Source organism: Sorex fumeus, unplaced genomic scaffold (assembly GCF_029834395.1).
Source record: "Sorex fumeus unplaced genomic scaffold, SorFum_2.1 ptg000007l, whole genome shotgun sequence".
NCBI lineage: Eukaryota > Metazoa > Chordata > Mammalia > Eulipotyphla > Soricidae > Sorex > Sorex fumeus.
In genome coordinates, this window is record NW_026606064.1 from 22,337,166 (window position 1) to 22,360,643 (window position 23,478).

The window sequence follows — 23,478 nt, forward strand, 5'->3', positions numbered from 1 at the left end:
TCCCGGGCACCCCATATGGTCTCCCAAGCTTCCCCAGTCATGAGTCAGGAGCAAGTCCCAAGCACCGCCGGAAGGGGAAGGGAGGACCAGAGAATAGAATGAGGCATTAAGGAATGGGATTGGAGGTTGAGGGTACCCTGAGACAATGGTGGAAGGAAACAGGCATTACAGAGGGTCTGGTGTTGGTATGCTGAACGAAAAATAAAATTGCAGAGCAAGAAGATGTTCAGATGTTAGGACTGTAACTCAGCAAGTAAAGCCTTGTATATGAGAAGTCCTACGTTTGATCCCAGACCTGCCCCATCCCCATAAAAAAAAGGAACATTAAATCCACGTCTTACCACCAATTATAAGCATAAACTCTAATTAGAGATCTAAATATTAAAAAATCAGTTCAATAAGTACTGGAATAGAATGATTCTTTAAATCTGGTGTGGAAGAGGCATTCTAATTATGACTTAAAACTCACAGGCAATAAATACAAATATTGATGAAAATGACCATACAAAAAAAAATTTACAAGGCAAAATAACACCATAAAAGTCAAAAAAGGGACCATGCACAACATGGACAAGTGACAGCGCACTTTGCCTTGCACGTTCAAGACTCTGGATCTGACCCCCAGCACTACAGAGCTTGCCAAGCAGTACCACCAGATCTGGCTCCACTACAGTCAAAAATACATCCCTGGGGCTGGAGAGAGAGCACAGAGGGTAGGGCGTTTTCCTTGCACACGGCCGACCCAGGTTTGATTCCCAGCATCCCATATGGTCCCCTGAGTACCGCCAGGAGTAACTCCTGAGTGCAGAGAAAGAAATAACCCCTGTGCATCGCCGGGTGTGACCCAAAAAAACAAAAAAATAAAAATACGTCCCTGTTGCACTCCCCTCCCCCACCAAGGAGTCAAACTTTGCACTCCTGAAGCATATACCACGAATAAAGGGCTAAAATCTCTTTAACACCCCTTATAAAGGTAAAGGTAAAGGTCCTCCCATTGTTCATCAATTTGCTCGAGCAGGCCCAGTAATGTCTCCATTGGAGACTTTGTTGTTACTGTGTTTGGCATATCGAATACGTCACAGGGAGCTTGCCAGGCTCTGCCGTGCGGGCGAGATATTCTCGGTAGCTTGCAGGGCTCTCCGAGAGGGGCGGAGGAATCGAATTCGGGTCAGCCATGTTGGCCGCGTGCAAGGCAAATGCCCTGCCACTGTGCTATCGCTCCAGCCCAACATCCCTTATAAATAAATCTTTTCTTTCTTTTTTATTTTGTTTTGGTTTGCATGCAACACCTGGCAGTGGTCAGAGCTCAGGTCTGGCTCTGTGCTCAGGAATCACTCCTGGAGGGGATCAGGGAAACTTACAGGGTGCTGGGGATCAAACCCAGGTCTGTCCCAGGTTAGGTAAGCACCCTAACCCACTGTACTATGGCTCTGGCCCCAAATTTTTCCTTTTCTCCTTTTTTTTTTTTTTGGCTTTTGGGCGACAGTAAGCAGTACTCAGGATGCTCAGGACTCCTGGCTTTGTATTTCTGTGTTCGGGAATCATTCCTGGCAACAAACCATATGCAGTGTCAGTGACTAAAACCAGATTGAACAGGTGCCAAGGTATCTCTTTGGCTCCGTTATATAAACAAATCTAAAAAAAAAAAAAAGATTTTTTAAAAGAAGACATTCTGTTGAACAGACACAAGCACAATTATCCACTTAGTAGAAATGTAAACTGGTCCTTTCTTAACTGAGAAATTTGGGGATATCTGACCAAACTCTATGTGCCTTTTGACTAAATTCTCTTTCTAGAAATTTATACTCTAAAACAATTTAAAACTACACATGCACAGCTATTCTTTGTAATTTTAAACAGTCTATAATTTGGAAAAGGGCTTACTAACAAAACCATGGTAATCCCACAAAGTGCTTTTTCAACACTAAAACATAATGAGATATGGTGAAGGAATCAGTGTTAAAATATTGCTATGCCTGAAACCCAATCTAGAATATTGTGTGATTCCATGGTGACCAAATGTAAAAACTCAATGAAAAATGTAAAAAAAATAAAGAGTCTAGGGGGCCACAGCTACAGTGCAGTGGGTAGCACACTTGCCCTGCATACAGCTGACCCAAGTATGATCTCTGGCACCCCATCTGGCCCCCCATTCCCCAAGAAGTAAACCCTGCGCATGCCAGGTGTGGTCCCAGCCCACACCCCAAGAAGTCTAGTGCTAAAACATACTAAAGTATGTTATCTTTCTGGTAGAGAAAGAGAAATGAAGGAAACCGATCTCTCTCTCATGAGTACCCCACCACCACGCCCCATATTCATATACATACTTGCATGCTGAGGGCAAGTACACAAACATAAAACCACAAACTAATAATAATGCTTACCATTCTTATCTGGGCTGGAGCGATGGGGCAGTGGGTAGGGCGTTTGACCTGGCTGACCTGAGTTCAATTCCTCCACCCCCCTCAAAGAATCCGGCAAGATACCGAGAGCATCTCGCCCACACGGCAAAGTCTGGCAAGCTCCCCGTGGCGTATTTGATATGCCAAACACAGTAACAACAAGTCTCACAATGGAGACGTTACTGGGCCCCGCTGGAGAGGACAGTGCTACAGTGCTACCATTCTTATCTAAGAATGACAGGAAAGAATGGGTGGGGTATTTTTGAGACAACATTTAAGCTTTCAGTATAATCTTGATTGTTATGGAAATGATTGTTATGTTAATATTTCAGGACACTACATAAACAAACAAGGATATGGGAACTTCCAAAATGAAATACAATGAAATGAATTTAACTGTATTCCAAACAAATGGCATACAGCATTTCCCTGAAGAATCATCATGTTTTATGCCAATATTTTTGTAAAAAGTGGGGCACAGACATTATATGAAGCCTTTAGTAATTATGCCAAATATTGTAATCACAAGAAAATCAGGGAGAGGGTCTCAAGTAACTTGGCGAATTCACTAACTACATACTTCAAGTCTGAGTCTAGAGAATAAAAGAACTGTATACGTGCTGTGCACTAGTTAGTAAATTAGCACTGAAATAGGTTAGTTATTCCAAAATTAAGTGTATTCTAGAATTGCTTAGGTAAAGAACATACTGTTGAAAATGAGTGTCAAGTCTCTCAATATTAGAGAAGGGATTGAAAGAGGGAAAGGATGAATTGAACTGTCAGAATTGAGAATGTAGTATGTATTGCTGGTTTTAATATAGAAACAAAAATACACACACATACTTTTTCTAGTTTTGCACCCAGAGTATAAAAACGGTAATATCCTAGTACTTGGGAGCATATCTAGGACTACAATCCAGTTCCTATTTTCTAAATTTCTCCAAAAAAAAAAAAATCCTCAGAGAAATGATCAGTACCAGGAATGAGAGTTAAGAGTGCAAAGTCAGCCTGGAACATCTTGCAATGCCAGGAAGTAGTCACTCAAAGAAGGTCCATGTCAAAGGGACATGGGGGAAAGTTTAAAGAGGCTCTTGATGAAGAGTTCAGAATAATTGTGCAGTAAATAATGACAAGGAACTTCATAACTCACTGAATAAAAGTCCATATGTAAGTCTTCAAAGAAACAACTTTTAAAATAAAATGAAAATTCTTCCATATAGAAAAAAAAATCCTTATGGAGAAATAAAAAACATTTCACAACCCCACACATAATTTTTATTTTTATCTTTTTATTTTATTTTGTTTTGCTTTTTGGGTCACACCCGGCAATGTTCAGGGGTTACTCCTGGCTCTGCACTCAGGAATTACTCCTGAAAGTGCTCAGGGGACCATATGGGATGCTGGGAATCAAACCCAGGTCAGCTGAGTGCAAGGCAAATGCCTTACCCACTGTGCTATCACTCCAGCCCCACACATAATTTTTAAAAGCAATATTCATCACTGGATGCTAAAACTGGTCCATGAAAATATGAGAAGCTATTTAAGTAAACAGTGTTCAAAGGAAAAACCCCATAAAATAGAGGGAAAAAAGCAATCACCACCTCAACGAAGCAATCAAAGCTCGCATTACCAATAACGAACAAACTGATACCATGTGCCTCCCAATGAGAGAACCTCACTGCTGTGACATTCTTCCAAAACATATGGAAATATCAGACAAATCAGAATGAAAAAAAATTCTATAAGATAACTGAACAAGTACAGCATAAACATGAAAGGTAAAGACTAACTATTCAAGATTATAGGACTCTAAAAAGACAAATGGCAATTTGTTTTAGGTTGATTTCTGGGCTAAGGATCACCCATGAGACTAACAAGATCTCAACAAAAGATCTACTAGTACTAAATTTCATTAAATCAAATCATACTTTGAGCAGTTTGATAACAGTTAATCAAATCAATACTGATTACTTTTATCAATACAGCATTGATTACTTTTATCATTGTGCTGACGTTATAACAAGAGAATGTTTTATAGTCATAAAAACAAAAACAAAGGTTTTTTTGTTTTTTTTGTTTTTTTATTTTTTTGCTTTTTGGGTCACACCTGGCGATGCACAGGGGTTACTCATGGCTTTGCACTCAATTGTTACTCCTGGTGGTGCTCAGGGAACCATATGGGATGCTGGGAATCGAACCAGGGTTGGCCGTGTGCAAGGCAAACGCCCTACCCGCTGTGCTATCTCTCCAGCCCCAAAAAGAAGTTTTTTTTTTATTGGTTTTGAGGCCACACCTGGTAATGGTTAGGGATTATTCCTGGCAGTGTTTAGGGGACCATAAGGGACATAAGAGGATCGAACCTGAGGTTGGCCCTCTGAAGCTGTACTGTCACTGACCACTGCTGGCTACTCAAGTATCACAAGTGTTTAAAAGGAAAAGGGCTTTGTGTCTGAATCTTATTCTCACTGTAAGAAAAAAACTGTGTGTGGCAATGGCTTGTGAAGCATACACAACAAAGAATGAGTGATAAAATGTTTACATCTGAAACACTGGAAGAATCTAAGGGTAATAGGAATTCCACACACTATTTTTGCAACATTTTTATATACTTATTTCAAAATAAGATGTCAACAAAAATTAGACTCATCCTCTTATTCTCTTTCCTTGTTCTTTCTATACATTTAAGGATAAGCACCACAATGGTAACTGATATTTGCTCTGCTCTTCCATGCATAATTAGCACAGCACAATACTTTACAGATATTCAATTATTTTGAAGACACAACCGTGGATTCTAGCTCTCTATTCATGCATCTTTTTGGTAGTAAAACTTAAAGTCCCTATAAACTATTGAACAAAATTTTTTAATGTGGCATATACCTATACAATGAAATTTTATATTGCAATAAAAAGATGTGATACATTGCCACAAAGTGGATGAACCTCAAAAACATGCTAAGTGGAAAACTGCAGTCAAAAAGGGGCACATATTGTAAAATTACATTTCTTTGGAGAAAGGTATGAAAGAGACTTTATGAGAACATTTTTATGTTCTAAAATTGTGGAAGACCTACAAACGTGAGTAAAGAAAAAGTCACATACTGTACGTTATAAATGTGCATAGTTTTTATCATTTATATATGTGCTATGAATGTTAACACTATAAATAAAGCTGTTTTTAAAAGACTTGACCTCGGCTGAAATGTTTATCTGAAGACTTAATATATCAAATAATCTATATCCGTAGCCATCATATGGAGCATTGAAAATCTTTTTGGAGGGGCCACAGCAATAATACAGCAGGTAGGGCATTTGCCTTGCACTCAGCAGATCCGGGTTCAATCCCCAGCATCCCATATGGTCCCCCAGTAATGACAGGACTAATTCATGAGTGCAGAGCCAGGAGTAACCCCTGAACATCGCTGGGTGTGACCCATAAAGCCAAAAAAAACGAAAACCTTTTTGGAGATCTTTGTTAAAATTAAATCTAGTTGAAAACCTTGTTGTATTTTTTATTTTTCTAATAAAGATTCTCAAACAAAAACTATTTTATGAGGGGGTCAGAGATACAATGCAGGTGTTAAAGCACATGCCTTGCATGAAATGACCCAGGTTTGATTCCCAGCACCACCTGGAATCATGAGCATCAGCTGAACCCTGAACACTGCCAGAAGGCCTGGATATACCCTAATACCACAGGGTCCCAACAGCACCACATCCTTAGGCCTGCACATTGAAATGCCAGCTGGATTAGCCAACACCACCAGGAGTAGTACTGGAACACCAGTTAGGAAGTAATCCCAGCAAAACAAAACTAAGACACAGAGAAAAAACTGCCAGCAATATCAGATCAATAATGAAGTTTTTTAGATATGAGGCTGTTTTATATTAGAAAGAATAATCACCAAGATACGCATGATACCCTTTCAATAACAGTACTGCAGACCACACAGACGAAAAGGAAAATGGGGAGAGGGTGGAGAGGGTGGAGAGGGTGGAGAGGGAGAGAGGAAGAGAAAGAGATAGAGAGGAAAGAGGAAAGGGGGTGGAGAGGAGAAGGAGGAGGAGGAAAAGAAGGAAAGGAAAAGGAGGAGGAGAAAAAAGTAAGGACACTGACTTCGGGAAATGTGCACTGGTGAAGGGATGGGTGCTGGAACATTGTATGACTGAGACTTGATCATGAACAACTTTGAAACTGTATCTCATGGTGATTCACTGTCACTGTCACTGTCCTCCCGTTGTTCATCGATTTGCTCAAGCAGGCCCAGTAGCGTCTCCATTTTGAGACTTGTTACTGTGTTTGGCATATTGAATATGTCGCGGGTAGCTTGCCAGGCTTTGCCGTGCAGGCAAGATACTCTCGGTAGCTTCCCAGGCTCTCCGAGAGGGGCAGAGGAATCGAACTGGGGTGGGCCAAGTCAGCCGCATGCAAGGCAAACGCCCTACCACTGTGCTATCGCTCCAGCCCCATGGTGATTCAATGAAAAAAAAAATTTAAAGAAAAGAAAAAAAAGAATATTCACAAATATTCACAAAGACAAATCAATACAAATCCCTTCTCTACTCTGAAAGTTTATGGGGTAGAGAGGGTAGGAGTATAGGGGAGTGGAACAGACACCTCCCACTGAAGTTTTCTCTGAAGTCTCAGACTAGGTGAAATGTTCCCGGGACGGTTTCCCATACCAATAGTATGTGCCCTAACCCTAATACTTTTTTTTTAAGGGACGAAGGCTATGGTGTGGGAGACACTCCTGGGAGTCCTCGGAGGGGATGGGGAAGGCAAATGCAGTGCCAGGGCTTGAACCAGGGTTGGATGCATGAAAGGAAAGCACCTTGACCCCTACAATCCCTTAGGTACATATTTTAAAACTTCTTAATACAATTTTTCTATTACATAATAAAATCATATTTCAATCATCTCTGGATTCTTACCACTGTATCAGCACACAAAAATGGGTCAATAAAAGATCAAGTTAAATTTGTCATTTGAATTTAGGACAGTCTGAATTATATTAAGTCTCAGTTTTTCACTTACTAAACATGAATTTCACTAATTAATTGTCTTAACTCACAGAGATAAGACATGAAACACATGAGGTGATATACATACAAACACTTTGAAAAGGATATAGAACACAGCCTATCATTATAAAGTACTCTAAATAAAACATTGGCTGTTATCTATGGGTCTTGTTCTGTAATTTTTCTTTTTTGGTGAAGCAAGATAGTTTTTATTAAACAAAATTCAAAATTTAGACAGATGTAAGGGGAGAGAAAGGGAAGAAATGTGTTCAAGAAAGAACACAGGTTTCCCCAGCATGGAAAAACCACAAAGAGACACAAAGACAAGGAAGTTACTTGTTCAAGAGAGAACACAGGCCTACGAGTAGGAAAACAAGCAAGTAAAGAGACTTGGATACAAGCATATGAGATACATGTTCAAGGGAGAACAAGGGCTTAAAGACCAAGTGCAGCTATATAATTTTATTACAGGAATTTTTTCTTTGATACTCCAGGGTCTAAAAACACATGAGGGTGGAATGACCTAAATTAAAACTGATGAATCTAAATAAATTGTGTACCATTCCACAGCTATTTTCAACTACCACATATAAAAGAAAAAACATTTTTTATTTCAGTAACAAAGCTAAACTACTCAGTAACTAGCAAAGACTCAAATACTATAGTTTATGGCCTCCTTTCTTGTCCTTATTTTCTCAAACAACTTAAAACCACAGCCTAAAATTCTAGGATTTTTTTTTGGGGGGAGTGTTTTTGTCTGTTTTGTTTTTGTTTGTTTTCCGGTTTTGAAACCACACCCAGTAGTGCTCAGAGGCTGCTCCTGACTCCACACTCATGGGACTGCTCCCAGAGGTACTCAAGGATGCAGTGCTAGGGATCAGATTTGGGTCACCAGCATACAAAGCGCATCATTTAGCTATCTCTCTGACCCTAAAATTCTGTAATTTTTTTCTTTAAAAAAAAGAGGGAGGATGTACTGAAGACCAAGATGTTTCCACCACGCTTCATAAATATAGCACCTCCTGCAGCTAAAACCTTTTATGTATTCAAGAGCCCTACGTGCTCTTGACAGAAACCATACTCAAGCAGCTGAATTTAGAACATGCTGACCTTGAGCAAATCAATGCCCTTAGCATGTACTTCTGGCTTATCTCACTGCAAGAGCTAGACAGCCTCACCATCTATAGTAGTCAACAATTTCTGGCCACTGTCTGTTATCTATTTTAAGCTAGCCCTACTACATTTCTGTGTTGCACAGTTCAAAGAAATAAAACAACACATAACCTGTACTTAAATACAGATCATTTACCATCAAACTTGAAGTAAAAATGTATCTACTATGGTTAGCTCAAAAATAATTTGGTACTGTTGTTCCTTCCTACTTTCATTTTATAAATACATTATGTTTTTAACATAGGGTAAAAAATCAAGTCTAACATACTTCTGCTTACTGCATCCTAGTTTTAAGAAAAACAAACTAAGCCAGAAGTAGTCAAGTTCAAAATATAAACTGCAATCAAATAGTGAAAATTATTTGCAATGATTACCTACTATTTAAGTACTAAAGAAATTAAGTAATGATTACCTGCTTGCCATTTTCATGCAAAATTACACTGATAATTTACAACCCTTGATCATGAACTATACTACATTTTATCAGTGTACCTTCATCATTTCTAACTCCTCTAACTCCTGAACCTAACTGATTTATAAAGCTCCCATTTTTATTATTTTTTGGGGGGCAGGGGCTTGGGGTCACACCCAGCGATGCTCAGGGGTTATTCCTGGTCCTGCATTCAGCAATTACTTCTGGCGGTGCTTGGGGGACCATATGGGATGCCGGGGATCGAACCCAGGTAGGCTATGTGCAAGGCAAACACCCTATCCGCTATGCTATCGCTCTGGCCCCCGAAGCTTTCCTTTTAAATCCCAGTAAAATTAAGCAAACATTGTTAATCACCATTGTTTATAAGAACCTCATTCTTCTTACTCTAAACACAACCTATATTTGGCAAAGCAACTATATAGCTTCTAAAATTCAAGTAAATCACTTGACATATTTTTTAAAAAATTACTAATTGTACTAAGTAACTACTCATAGCTTTTTGTTGTTGCTGCTTCCATAGCAGCTAATATTTGTGCCAGGCTTAATACTAGAAACTAGTATCATAAAATACAAAGCATTTTAGTTAACTGAAAAAATTTCCCTTACTCTCTAGAAACATTTAATAAACAAATCATCCAAGAATGTAATATGCTTTATTTTAAACCTAATGCAAAAGATTTCAAATAGAGGAGTTAAGGCATCACAGAGCTAAATTTGATACATAGAATGCAAGACCCAAATAAAATGAAGTCATTACTAACAAGTGAACTAAATATAGAGCTCAAGCAGCAAGAGCCAGGGGTGTTATATAATATGCTAGCTGACTATGAGAGTTCTTAAGGCCAAACTATAGAATACAAAGGGAAAAAGTGAAAAACAGCATTTGCCCCATGTTAAGATTTTAAAGTAATTTTTCCTGAAGAAAAAAATTTAAGTAAAGCTTGTCTTGTAGTACAATGTGGGGGGAGTGGGGGAGAAGGTGAAGAAACCTGTCCTCTGCATAGAGGATCACAAATCTAATCCTATGAGACAGTAAATATTACTTGAGCCCCTGGCTTCTATTCCTAGCACCAAATCAATCATAATTAAAATAAGACTTGTCACCCTGTCACAATTACAATAAATTTTAAACCATCTTAAATTAGAAGGTTTTAAGAATAATAAACAGAATACTAAAAAAAAAAATCATACAACTGGAATATGCTAAAGGATAAACTAGATATTCAACCTAAATGCCCATAAACAGATAAAGAAGCTCAATGATAAATTACTCTGCTGGAGAATGGGGGTGGGGGTGCCAGAGCGATAGTACAGCAGTAGGGTGCTTGCCTAGCCCGATAGACCCGAGTATGATCTACAGCACCCCAAATGGTCTCCCCAGCACTGCCAGAAGTGATCCCTGAGCACAGAATCTGAAGCCCTGAGCACTACCGGGTGTGGCCCAAAAATGAGAGAATCAGAGAGAGAATGAGAAAGAAAAAGAGAATGGGAGAGACAGAGGAGAGGGAGACCAAGAGAGAGGGAAGGAGAAAGAGAGAAGAGGAGAGGAAGGGAGAGAGGGAGAGAGAGAATGGAGGGGGAAAGGGGAGACGAAATCATACCTTTTTGGACAAAATGGATAAAACTTAGGGTGACTGTGTTCATTGAAATAAGAAGTTAAAGACAATTACAGATGTTTTCACATGTGTGAAATATAAGCAGAGCAAGCAAACTGGAGACAGCAGGGAGATATAAATTCTAGACCTGGTCAAAACTAGAGGCCAGAATGAAAAGTAGAGCAAGTAAGGGAGTAGGGCACTTGCCGTGCACACAGACCACACAGACAATCCGGGTTCAATCCCCAGCACCCAATATGGTCTCTTGAGCCCAGCCAGGGGTAAGCTCTGATCCCAGCCAGGTGTGACCCAAAAATCAACAACACGGAAAAAAAAAACAAAAGAAAAAAACTATAGTAGTTACAAAAAGGAAAGGAGCTCGAGGAGAGAGAAATGGGTAAATGTGTCTTTTACAGGGTGGAATAGTACTAAACTTCAATGGTGGGTGCAGTGAATGCTAAACATACAAATGTAAAGCTATACTTCCTGAAATTCTATAGTATTGTAAACCAGTAGCAAATATGGAATTTTTAATTTTAAAAAAGGCTAAATTAATCTTTAGTCCTAATTTCTAATGTATATTTTATAAGTTTAATTGCCAGTAAATGACATAAATGTGGTAAGCCACTTTTTCCCATGATCTACTACTAAGGGATGTATGTGGAGCTGATTATTTTTGGCTGGGATAGGGGAACCACGCCCAGCTGTGCTTCGGGGATACTCCCTGCTCACTTTTATTAGCAGACCTTATATTTTCCTACTGTGTCTCTCAAATACATTGGGAACTGAGGAGGTAGCACAAGCTTTGCATGCAGTGCCCTGGGATCAATCCCGGCTAATGTATAGACCACTAAGCACCACTGGGAACAACCCCCTGAATACCATGTCAAGATATTAGAGTAGTTCCTAAGCACTACTAGGTATAGCAAAAAAAAAAAAAAACCCCAAAAACTACCTTAAAACAATAAAGTACATTGAAACCATACTTTCAGGCTGAAATATTAAAATTTTCTCTAAATTATAAGACTTAAAATCAAAGAACACATATATAAGTACATATTTTAAATCTTGATAGTCATTATCTAGCTCTTAAGACTACTGCCATACTCTAGGCTAACATTATATTTACAGAACATGGCTACCCATTATATTTACATAGCAATTTTTTTTCCCTTTTATTTGTTTCGGTTTGGGGCCACACCCAACTGTGCTCAGGGCTTACTCTGAGCTCTGTACTCAGGGATCATTACAGGCAGGACTCAGGGAAACCAGGTAGCTTACCTACTGTACTATCTCTCCAGCCCCAGAATTCTTTTCTTTAAATTCCCTTCATAGGGGCTGGAGCTATAATACAGAGGATAGGGCGACTGCCTTGCACACAGCTGACAACCATGTCTGATACCCAGCACCCCATATGTCCCCTAAGCACCACCAGAGTGATCCTGAGTCTGCTAGGTGTGGCCCTCCCACCTACCCCAAATTAAAAAATTCTCTTCATAGCACCAACACTAAAGCATCATTATCAACATGTAGGTGTGAAAAACACATCAGAACTTGTTATGAAGAGGTAGCCTGAACAGATCATGACAGCAACTGAAGTGATTTTTATCTTCATTAATAATAATTTTGTGAACTTTTATAATTTTTTTAACACTCAGTTAAATGTGACTTTGTCTTTTTATTTTTTTTTCTTGACTTTGAGGAAGGGGGTTGGATCACACCCAGCAGTGCTCAGGGCTTACTCCTGATGGTGCTCAGGGAATCCCTAAAGCACTAGGAACTGAACCAGGATCATCTGCATGCAAGGCAAACTCTTCATCCTTTGTACTCTCTCTCCAGTCCCTGAGTGCTGAGATGCCCAAAGATACATATAAATAACAATATAAGTCCTGCCTCAATATTTAAAGAGTTATGTTAGTTATCTATCATAAGTCCTATAGGTCTTCCACTAACAAAGAAAAAAAAAGACCACTTTGGCATGAAATGCTGAAAAAAAGATTTCTATACTGCTTAAGCAGGTACTATTGCCGAGAGCCTGAAACCTAATCTGATCTTGCCTTGATTTCTTTTCCCAGAATATTTTTATTTTCTTCAGCAGAAACTCAACTTTTGGGGGCTGGAAAAATAAGGTGCTTGACTTGCACGTAGCAGACCCAGGTTCAATCCCTAGCATGCTATATGGTCCCTGGAGCACTGCCGGGAGTTAAGTCCTGAGTATAGAGACAGGAGTAAGCCCTGAGCATTGCCAAAAGTGGTCCCCCCCCCAAAAAAAAAAAGAAAAGAAAAAAAGAAATAAGAAAGAAATTTAATCTCCTTTAAGTAAGCAAAAAGTAACTTCACCTACCTGTAGTACCGAGACTGTAGATATGTTGAACACACAGTTTTTGATACATGACTGGCTGACCCGAAGTCTATTACTTTAACTCTGTATGGCTGCCGAACAGGATCCACCAACATAATATTCTCTGGCTTGAGGTCAGCATGTATTAAACCAAGACTTTTTAGCTTTTTCAGTGCAGTGGCCACTTGCTGAAGAATGGGTCGAATTACTTTTAGTGGCAGGGGACTGAATTTATTTTGTTTCAAAAAGTCATACAAGTTTTGTTCTAGCATCTCAAAGACTAAACAAGTATGGTTCCGGTGCTGGAAGCATTCATAAGCTCGTACAAAGTTATATTCATCAGCATTTTCAGTACTAAGTCTTGCTAATATGCTCACTTCTATTTGACCTTGACGTGCATAAGAAGGATGATTCTTCAAAATTTTGATTGCTACAATTTCATTTGTCCCCCTTTTCCAGCACTTGACAACCTGGCCAAAAGTGCCACGACCAAGAAAATCAAGGACTTCATAAGTATTTTTCATGGAGCATAAGACTTCATGCTGAACTAACTGATAGTCACCCTCTCCAGTGGTACAATTCTGCTTTGTTCCTGTGGTAGTTGTTACAACTGTCACTGGATTTCCCATGTTGGTTTGCAACATTGCAGGAAGTATGGACAATTCATCGACAATCTGCATCGCGCTACCGTGATTATCCAATTCTTCACTCTTGCGCTTCAATCCACATCTCTGGGGGCCTTCTAGGAAATTTAACCTGTGTCGCCACACCCCAATCTGAGGTGCCTCTACTTGGGCTTGTTTCTGAGCTGCTAAGACCTTTGTAGCACCCGCGGTGTTTTTTAAAACAACAGCACTTTGCAAGGAAAAGTTGTGTCCTCGAGGTCTGCTAAATGGTATCTTTGTCTGAAACACACTACCCTTTGTGGGAGGATGAGAATTTCCAACGTTTCTACCATTCACATAGGTCCGAGGATAGTTTCTTTCCTGGAATACACAACTGCTTGGCTCTACTTTGAGTTTCTTCACACTACAAAAGGCACTTGACTGAGTTTGATAAACATATGGTGGATATACCAAGACTTGTGAGGCCATACCTAAAAAAGAGAAAAGGGAAATATTATTATAAAAGCTTTTAAAATTTTCTATCTTGTGAAGAACACATTTTAGGGTCAAATCCATAATTTAAAAAACACAATCTATTAAGTTTTTTCCCTTGGATAAAACAAGTAGAAAGCAAACACTACCACTGTACAAAGATGTGGCAAAGCAATTTTTCAATTAAAATAATTACAAATGAATGTAATTTGGTTTAGAATTAGGCAATGCAGTCACAGTACAATAATATTAATGCTGCACTGGGTAAAGCAATACCATACTGGAAACAATCTAAACATCCATTCAAAATGTACTGATTGGGACTGGAGCAATAGCACAGCGGGTAGGGCATTTGCCTTGCACGTGGCCAACCCGGGTTCGATTCCCAGCATCCCACATGGTCCCCCGAGCACCGCCAGGGATAATTCCTGAGTGTAGAGTCAGGAGTAACCCCTGTGCATCGCCAGGTGTGCCCCGCCCCCCCCAAAAAAGCAAAAACAACAACAACAACAAAATGTATTGATTAATGTCTTTTCTTGGGTGGGGGGTTGGGAGCCCACAGCCAGCAGTGTTCAGGGTTTATAGCTGGCTCTGAGCTCAGGCTCAGGGATCACTCCTGGAGGACTCAGGGGATCATATGGGGTACCAGGAATCAAATCCAGGTTGGTCATGATAAGGCAAATGCCCTATGATATGATTGTTCCAGCCGTAGACCAGGTTCTTTAAAGGGAATAAAACAACTTATTTATCCAACTATTTATTTATGTGGCTCTTTTCCCAAAAATGATAGTCATGAGGAGGGGAAAAAAATCAGAAAAAAATGAGTACTTTACAATATCTGTTATGTTTAACTTAAAAAAAAACTGTTTATTTGTATATATTTCTATACAATGAATATCTTTAATTGTGGGTTGAAAATAATTAGTGAGCATACTAAAAGTAATGAGAAAGTTACTTTTCGCTATATAAGTTTTTTATTTTATTTTTGAAAATAATTAGTGAGCATAATAAGAGTAATGAGAAAGTTACTTTTCACTATATAAGTTTTTATTTTATTTTTATTGAAGATTGATTTAAGACATTAAATATAATTTAGCAATATAGTCATTATTAACATCTATATATAGTAAGATTACCACCCAGAGTCCTCAGACATACAATGCAGATCCTTTTTTAAACTTTTTTTTCTTATGGGCCACACAAAGCAGTGGCCAGAGCTTACTCCTGGAGCTTAGGATCACTGAATGGGGTACCAATGATCAAATAGGTTGATCACATGCAAGACAAGTTCCTTGTACTATCTCTCCAGTCCCCTCACCCTTTTTAAACATTTTTAATATTTTACTATATGCATGTTGGCTGCGCACAAGGCAAACGCCTTGGAGCGATAGCACAGCGGTAGGGCGTTTGCCTTGCGCGCAGCCAACATGGCCGACCTGAGTTCGATTCCTCCACCCCTCTCGGAGAGCCCGGCAAGCTACGGAGAGTATCTCACCGGCATGGCAGAGCTGGCAAGCTCCCCGTGACAAAGTCTCCAATGGAAACGTTACTGGGCCCGCTCGAGCAAATCGACGAACAACGGGAGGGCCTTTACCTTTACCTTTACTATATGCATGTATCAATTCCCTATTCAAAAAAGAAGTTTTACATCACCTACAGAACCTATTATGTACATTTTATAGTTAAGAGATGAAATCTACCTGGGGAACCAGAGAGATAATACACAGGGTTAAGCACTTGCCTTGCATGTAGCTGACAAGAGTTCAAACCCAGGGACCCCTATGGTTGAGTCTACAAGGAGTGATCCCTAGGTGCAAAGGCTGAAGTAAGCCCTGAGAACTGCCACATGTGGTCCCAAAACAAACCAAAAAAGTTGATCCCAGAGCAGAGAGCCAGGACTAAGAACTAAAACTGGAGAAAGGATGCCCACCCCAAACCCCAGGAAGCAAACAATGTATCTGTGATTTACTTTAAATAATACAGAAAATGGGCACTGGTGGAGGGATGGGTATTTGATCACTGTATAATCGAAACCCAAGCACAAAAAATTGTAAATCTACAACTGTACCTCATGGTGTTTCACTAATAAAAAAATAATAAAAAAAAATAATACAGAGAAGAAGTGATGCAGATGTCGATATCACATTAGCAGGGCCAAAGCAATAGTACAGTCGGTAGGGCATCTGCCTTACACAAGGCCAACCAGGGTTTGATTCCGGGATCTTATATGGTCCCCATGTACCTACTGGAATAATTCCTGAGTGCAGAACCATGAGTAACCCTGAGCATTACCAGGTGTGACACAGAAAGCAAATAAATAAATCACATTAACCATAAATTCTTCATTATGTAAATTTGAAGGTGGTGTAAAAAGTTTGGTTTTTTTTACAGTTAAGTTCTCGTAACATCAAACATAAGTTCTTTAATCAAAATGAAACAGAACCAGGACTTTGAATAGTATTTTGGTTAATGAATTTTCTATTTTCTTGAGTATATAGCAAACTGTATTGAACAAAATTATGTTATTTGAGGACATGCAGTGCTTTTGAATTTGCTTACACATTTCCTTAAGAAAAATGTTTTGACTTTTAACTTAGTCCTATACTAAGTTCCTCCCCACGTGGGGAGCTCTTTTTCCTTTCTCTTCTACTTTCCAATAAATTCTTCTACTTTCCAAAAAGAAGGGGAAAAAATGTTTATTTTTAAATAGGGGTGGGGCAGAGATAGTAAAGAGGTTATTAAGGCACTTGTCTTGCATGTGGCTGACCCTGATTCAATCCCCAGAACTGCATATATCCCCTGAGCTCCTCCAGAAGTGAACCTGAAGCACAAAATCACGAGTAAACTATAAGCATTACTGCACAATATGCCCCCTAATCGCCCCCAAAAGGAAAGGGAAACACACACACACACACACACACACATACACACACACACACAAACTCCACCCATACCAAAAGCATGGCCAGGCATGTGTGCAAGCTCAGTCATCACAGCATCATCAAGAGTAACAATAAAGGAAAAAGAAAGACAAGAATAAAAACAAGTAACTAAAACTCAACCCAGATATATTAACTGATTCAATAAGTCCGTAATGAGATCCGGGTATTTGCATATTTATGCACTCCCTAGGCCATTTAGACTCATATCAACATTGAGAGTTATCCATGTCCTTTAATAGTAACCAAAATAGTAAAGTGACCAAATAAGCACCTAAAAGTAAAGGTAAGATTTCTTTTACTTTTATACATACCATAAAGGCTGTCTTAAAAAAAGTGGGTGGGTGAAGGCAGAGATAGAAATGCTTTATTATTATACACACCACCTATTAGTCAATATCAAAATTCTAAGTTACTGTAGTCAATTCTAAGTCATTTAGTCACTGCTAAATTTATATATTATTCATATGCAATCAGGTTCTGTTTTTAAATTAAATCTCACAAGGAATGCAGTTCAGTGACAGAATATATGTCTCATCGGTATGAAAACTGGGCATACCCCCACCCAAATATACTGTCATCACAAAAAGATTCAATAAAAACAAATGATGCCTTACATCCTTCAGTGATCAACTGCTTTGAAATTAGTAGAGCTAGAGGACTGTCCTATGTGAAAATGTAGTATCTTAAGTTTTCCAGTGTTCACTAACAGAATGATGTGGTCTTAGTCAAATTATATAAACACATTATTACCAGATGGTAACTGCCAAGTCACCATCTATATCCACTTATCTTTCATAGCCCTCTCTCCTTCATCTCAGTCAAGCCCCAAGATCTGACCTATCCTTATCAACACAGTACCACATGTTCTATCCTCAAAATGCTATCCATCATTTCTTCTGAGAAACACTACCTCTTTCCGATTATCTCAGAGCAACTTCCAAATAACAGGTTCCTCTGCTTCTAGTAAAATAGATTGAAAATGAAAATTTCTTGGGGTTGGAGAGATAGTACAACAGATAGGACCCTTGCTTTTACCCAGCGAATCTGGGTTTGATCCAGCATCCCATGTGATTCCTGAGTAACCCCTAAACATCATCAAGCATGGTCACGTAAGGCCCCAACAACAAACGATAAATTAGTTTTTCTTACATCTCCTCCACAAAATACAATCTATTTCTTTAATTTTATTAGAGAAAACACTGACATGTACATCGCTGTTAGAAATAAAATGAACCAAAACTTTATTTTCTTATCCCTCAGTGACTCAGTATTATTACTTTTATTTTTTATTTTTGAGCCATATTCAGCAGTTTTTGGAGCTACTCCCAGTTCTGAGCCAGGACTCTAGCATGCAAAGCCTGATTTAATATCTATTTTTAACCCTTTGAGGCCTGCTCCCCAACACACACACACACACTGATTTGTTTTTGTACCACACTCACCAGTGTTCAGGGGTTACTCCCGGCTCTACACTTAGGGATCACTCCTGATGGGATTCAGGGGGACCATATGTGGTGCCAGATTGAATTTAGGTTGAGCACACGCCACACAAAGAAAACAACTGCTACTATCACTTTAGCATGTGACTGATTTTTAAACAACCAAACTTACAATAGGACTTTAACACTTTTTTGTTGTCAGGGTTCAGTATGATAAAAGTAGATTTTTAAATCAAATAAAAAAACATTTCAAAATATTCTCAGAAAATAAGCTACAGATGACATATAGAAACATGAATTTAATAACTTTGACAAATTATCATTTAAAAAACTAAAAATCTGATTAGCAGAAATTGAAATTTCATACTAAGCGTAACGTAGGTCTAAAGGTTTCCACTTGTGGTCACAGTTAGCCCAGATTATTATTTTTTGAAAATACATAGAAGAAATGGATTATTTAGTTAAAAAATGTGGTAAGATAATTCAATAATTTTTATCAAGTTCCATTTTAAATTGTTTTATTTTTAACAAATCATAAATTTATGAAAGAAAGAATATTTTTAAAGACACAAAAAGCATAAACTACAAAAGAGAAAGTCAGGAAAACCTTAGATTGGAGAGATACCACAGCAATTAAGATGCTTGCCTTGCACAGAGCTGACCCCAGGTTGAATTCCCAGCACCCTATAGTCCCCTGAGCCCCACCATAAGTGATGCCTGAACAGTCAGTAATAAGCCCTGAGCACAGCTGAGTGTGGCCAAAATAAAAAAAAAAAAAAAATGACAGAGGGGAGAAAAAATATTGGAAAACCTGACTTTATATAAATTTAGTTTTTATTCATATCAAATGATATTGGAAATATTTATAACATACATGAAACAAAAAGTGTGAAGAAATCATGTCACAAAAAACTCAATAGAATTGATAGCAGATAAAAAAGAAGTATTTGTTTTAATACAAAGATTTGTTAAACTTTCAACCAAGAACTACAGTGACTCCTGGCAAGTGCCACAACTATAACTTACGTGTCTAAGAGTGCAATCCCAGTGAACACATGTGCAAGCAGCTCGACTAAAGGAGTACAAAACTTTTCCATGAGCAACACAGCCAAGTGTGCAAAACACCCGGATGTGTGATATCCCCAATTCCCCCCACCCCCACAACCATTGGCAAGCATCACAGCTAAACAAATATATTTAGGGGTCAGAATGTGGCTCAGCACCACAGCAATGCCTCGCATGTGTCAGGCCTTGGTTTCAAATCCCAACCCTGCAAAAAGAACATGTAAGCATGACACATCCAGACAGATGTGGAACCTCCAGTCACAACAATAACATCAACAATAATGAAGGGAAAGGGAGGGAAAGGAGAAATAAATTTGTTGCAAGAGAGTAATAAAAAAAATTAATTTATTCAACCTCACCATCAAAAAGGAAAATGCTAATTAAAGCTACAGTAAGGGGGAGCCAGAGCGATAGTACAGCAGGTAGGGCATTTGCCTTGCACGTAGCTGACCTGGGTTTGACTCCAGATTCCCATATGGTCCCCCGAGCACCAACAGGAATAATTCCTGAGTGCTGAGCCAGGAGTATCCCCCTGAATATCGCCAGGTGTGATCCAAAAATATTAATAATAAAAAGCTGCAGTAAAGTGTCATTTTATGCCCATCAAAAATAGGGCAATATCCAAATGCTTTAGACAGGCAAAACAAACTTGTAAGCAGGGGTATGGTGCCGCCAGCAGGTCAATCTGTACCTGTGAGGCGAGTGCATCAGTAGCCTCATGGCGCCTTCAGACTTCCAGATACCCCCAAATTGCTGCTGTGCCTTTGGTCAGATCCCAAAAACTTGGGGAAAAGTTTACCAAGAAAGTAAACGGCCAAAAATTAGGTATGTGGGAGACACACACACAAACCACCTCCGGCTCAGCTATATAACTGGAGGCATGGCCTCTCTGGTTCCTGGTTGAACTGCTTAGTGGCCATGATCCCAGAGACTCAGAAACAAATCTCGAAACCCAGCGGCTTTTGGCAGAAATGTGTTCGGACCCCAAAGTAGGTTACTGTCGCTGGGCCACCCCAGGGGGGAAAGGGTGCTATGCCTCCGCCTGCTCCACCTTGGAGGTTTGGTGGCTGTCATCCTCCAGAGGCCACTGGACAGTCAGGTTTGGGCCCCCAGTGACGAGACACGCAGGGCCTCACGGGATGGGGGTGGAGCCGGTCCTGTCCTCCCCACCCCGACGAGACCCCAAGTCATTGCCCACAAACGGCCTCTCTGGCTCCTGATCAAGCTGCTTAAATGGCCATGATCCCAGAGACTCAGAAACAAATCTCGAAACCCAGTGGCTTTTGGCAGAAATGTGTCCAGACCCCAAAGTAGGTTACTGTTGCTGGGCCACCCCAGGGGGGAAAGGGTGTTGTCCCTCCACTTGCTCCACCTTGGCGGCTTGGTGGACGTCATCCTCCAGAGGCCATTGGACAGTCAGGTTTGGGCCCGCAGTGACGAGACATGTTGGGCCTCACAGGATGGGGGTAAAGCTGGTCCTGTCCTCCCCACCCCAATGAGACCCCAAGTCATCACCCACGAACGGCATCTCTGGCTCCTGATCAAGCTGCTTTAACGGTCATGATCCCAGAGACTCAGAAACAAATCTCGAAACCCAGTGGCTTTTGGCAGAAATGTGTCCGGACCCCAAAGTAGGTTACTGTTGCTGGGCCACCCCAGGGGGGAAAGGGTGTTGTCCCTCCACTTGCTCCACCTTGGCGGCTTGGTGGACGTCATACTCCAGAGGCCATTGGACAGTCAGGTTTGGGCCCGCAGTGACGAGACATGTTGGGCCTCACAGGATGGGGGTAAAGCTGGTCCTGTCCTCCCCACCCCAATGAGACCCCAAGTCATCACCCATGAACGGCATCTCTGGCTCCTGATCAAGCTGCTTTAACGGTCATGATCCCAGAGACTCAGGAGCAAATCTCAGAACCCAGCAGGTTTTGGCAGAAATCCCTCTAGATTTAAGTGTGAAAATTTCGGAATTTCAAAATCACGCGGCTACTACTGCAGCCACGCGACATCATATGTTATTCATAACTAGCAATAGAAAACAAATTGTCTACTGTTGCCTTTTCAGCAGAGCTGAGTGTTGGGGTAAAATCTCAAATAATAATGGTGGGTTTGGTGTCAATATATTGAATGTGATCAAAGTAGAGAGAGAGTAATGTGGAAATCATCTGCCCCACAGGTAGGGGGAGGGTGGGGGATGGGGGTATACTGGGGTTGTTGGGGGTGGAGAATGGGCACTGGTGAAGGTACCGGTGTTTCATTGTAGGACCGAAACTTAGACCTGAAAGCTTTGTAACTGCTCTCACGGTGATTCAATAAATAAAATTATAAAAAATGGAAAAAAAACTTGTAAGAAATACATTGGGGAGGTGGGGGAGAGATAATATAGCAAATAGGGTGTTTGTCTTGCACACCTCTGATCCAAGTTCAATTCCTGGCACCCTATATGGTCCCCAGAGCCTCACCAAGAGTGATCAGTAGTGGATAGCCAGGAATAAGTCCTGAGCTCAGTTGGGTATGCCTAGAAAACAATAAAACAACAAAAGTCATTCAGAGGCCTAGAAGATAATAGACTGGAGCTCAACTAATTCTTTGCATGCAAGAGTCCTGGTTTGATCATGGGCACTGCATGGTCCCCAAAGGAGTGAAGCAAGTGTAGCAAATTCCCCCCTCAATAGTAGACTCAGGGCCAGAAAGATAGTATAGTGGGTAAGGTACCTTACATGAGCCTGACTCACCCAGGTCCAATCCCGAATACCATATACAGTTCCCGAACCCACCAGGAGTGATCACTGAGCCGAGCTATGAGTAAGCCTTGAGCAGCACAAAGTGTGGCCTCAAAACAAATAAAAAGTACATTCATTACATTCACTCTAAGAACTGAAGATCGATATATCCCAAAATAACCTAACCATTTTCCCCAGTAGACATCTTGCTTAAAGAAATTCTTACATCGAGAGGACTGAAGCGATAATACAGCTGGTAGGGCGTTTGCCTTGCAGTGACCAACCCAGGTCCGATTCCCAGCATCCCATATGGTCCCCAGAGCACTGCCAGGAGTAATTCCTGAGTACAGAGCCAGGAGTAACCCCTGAGCATCGCTGGGTATGACCCAAAAAGAAAAAAAAAAAGAAATTCTTACACTGAGTCAGGGAGATAGCTCAATGGGCTGAGAGTACAGTGTTTGGTGCAAGAGATACAAGTTTGATTCTGGGCAGGGTATGGTTCTCTCAGCACAGCAGGGAATGGCAGAGAGTGAGCCCTCCAGCAACAAGGTGCAAGCCAGTTATGCCCCTCACCCAAAAACAAACAAACAAAATACCCACACACCACAATTCCAACAGCAATTGAACACTGCAATTGAACACTAATGAATGCACAGTAAAATAAATTCAAATTAACGTCAGTATGCATGGGCTGGAGCGATAGCACAGCGGTAGGGCATTTGCCTTTCAAGCGGCAAGCCCTGTCGAGCCAGGTTCAATTCTTCCGCCCCTCTCAGAGAGCCTGGCAAGCTACCGAGAGTATCTTGCCCGCACGGCAAAGCCTGCCAAGCTACCTGTGACATATTCAATATGCCAAACACAGTAACAACAAATCTCACAATGGAGACGTTACTAGGCCCGCTCGAGCAAACTGATGAACAACGGGAGGACAATGCTATGGGAGTCAGTATGCATCTCAGGAAAAATGTTTAAAACTGTCATTATGAAACCATTAAGCTAAAAGTAGAAGTCTTGTCTTCCATGCTAAGGAAGGTATGCTACAGGTGAGAGAGTAGTGCTTCTGAGGAGTTTTAAATAAAAATATCAATACAATCATAAGTACACTTCGAAAGACTGCTCAGGCAAATCTGTGAAAGACAAATTAAGTAGAAGGGAGCATCAAGGGTGACTTGATCAGCGCCTGAACAAAAGTAATACGGAGGGAATAAATAAATAAATAAATAAAAGATTAACAACGGAAAGCCAGGCA

At 40.3% G+C, this 23,478-nt stretch overlaps 1 protein-coding gene across 3 annotated transcripts in view; it reads right to left on the bottom strand.

The window, feature by feature from the left end:
• The window catches only part of HIPK3 (homeodomain interacting protein kinase 3), a 95,311-nt gene that overhangs the window by 48,927 nt on the left and 22,906 nt on the right, over positions 1-23,478 (bottom strand). For all 3 annotated transcript variants that reach the window (XM_056131015.1, XM_056131024.1, XM_056131006.1), the window contains exon 2: positions 12,970-14,062. In XM_056131015.1, coding sequence (XP_055986990.1) covers positions 12,970-14,060 — 1,091 coding nt within the window. In that variant the 5' untranslated portion in view covers positions 14,061-14,062. The remainder of the gene's footprint in view (positions 1-12,969; positions 14,063-23,478) is intronic.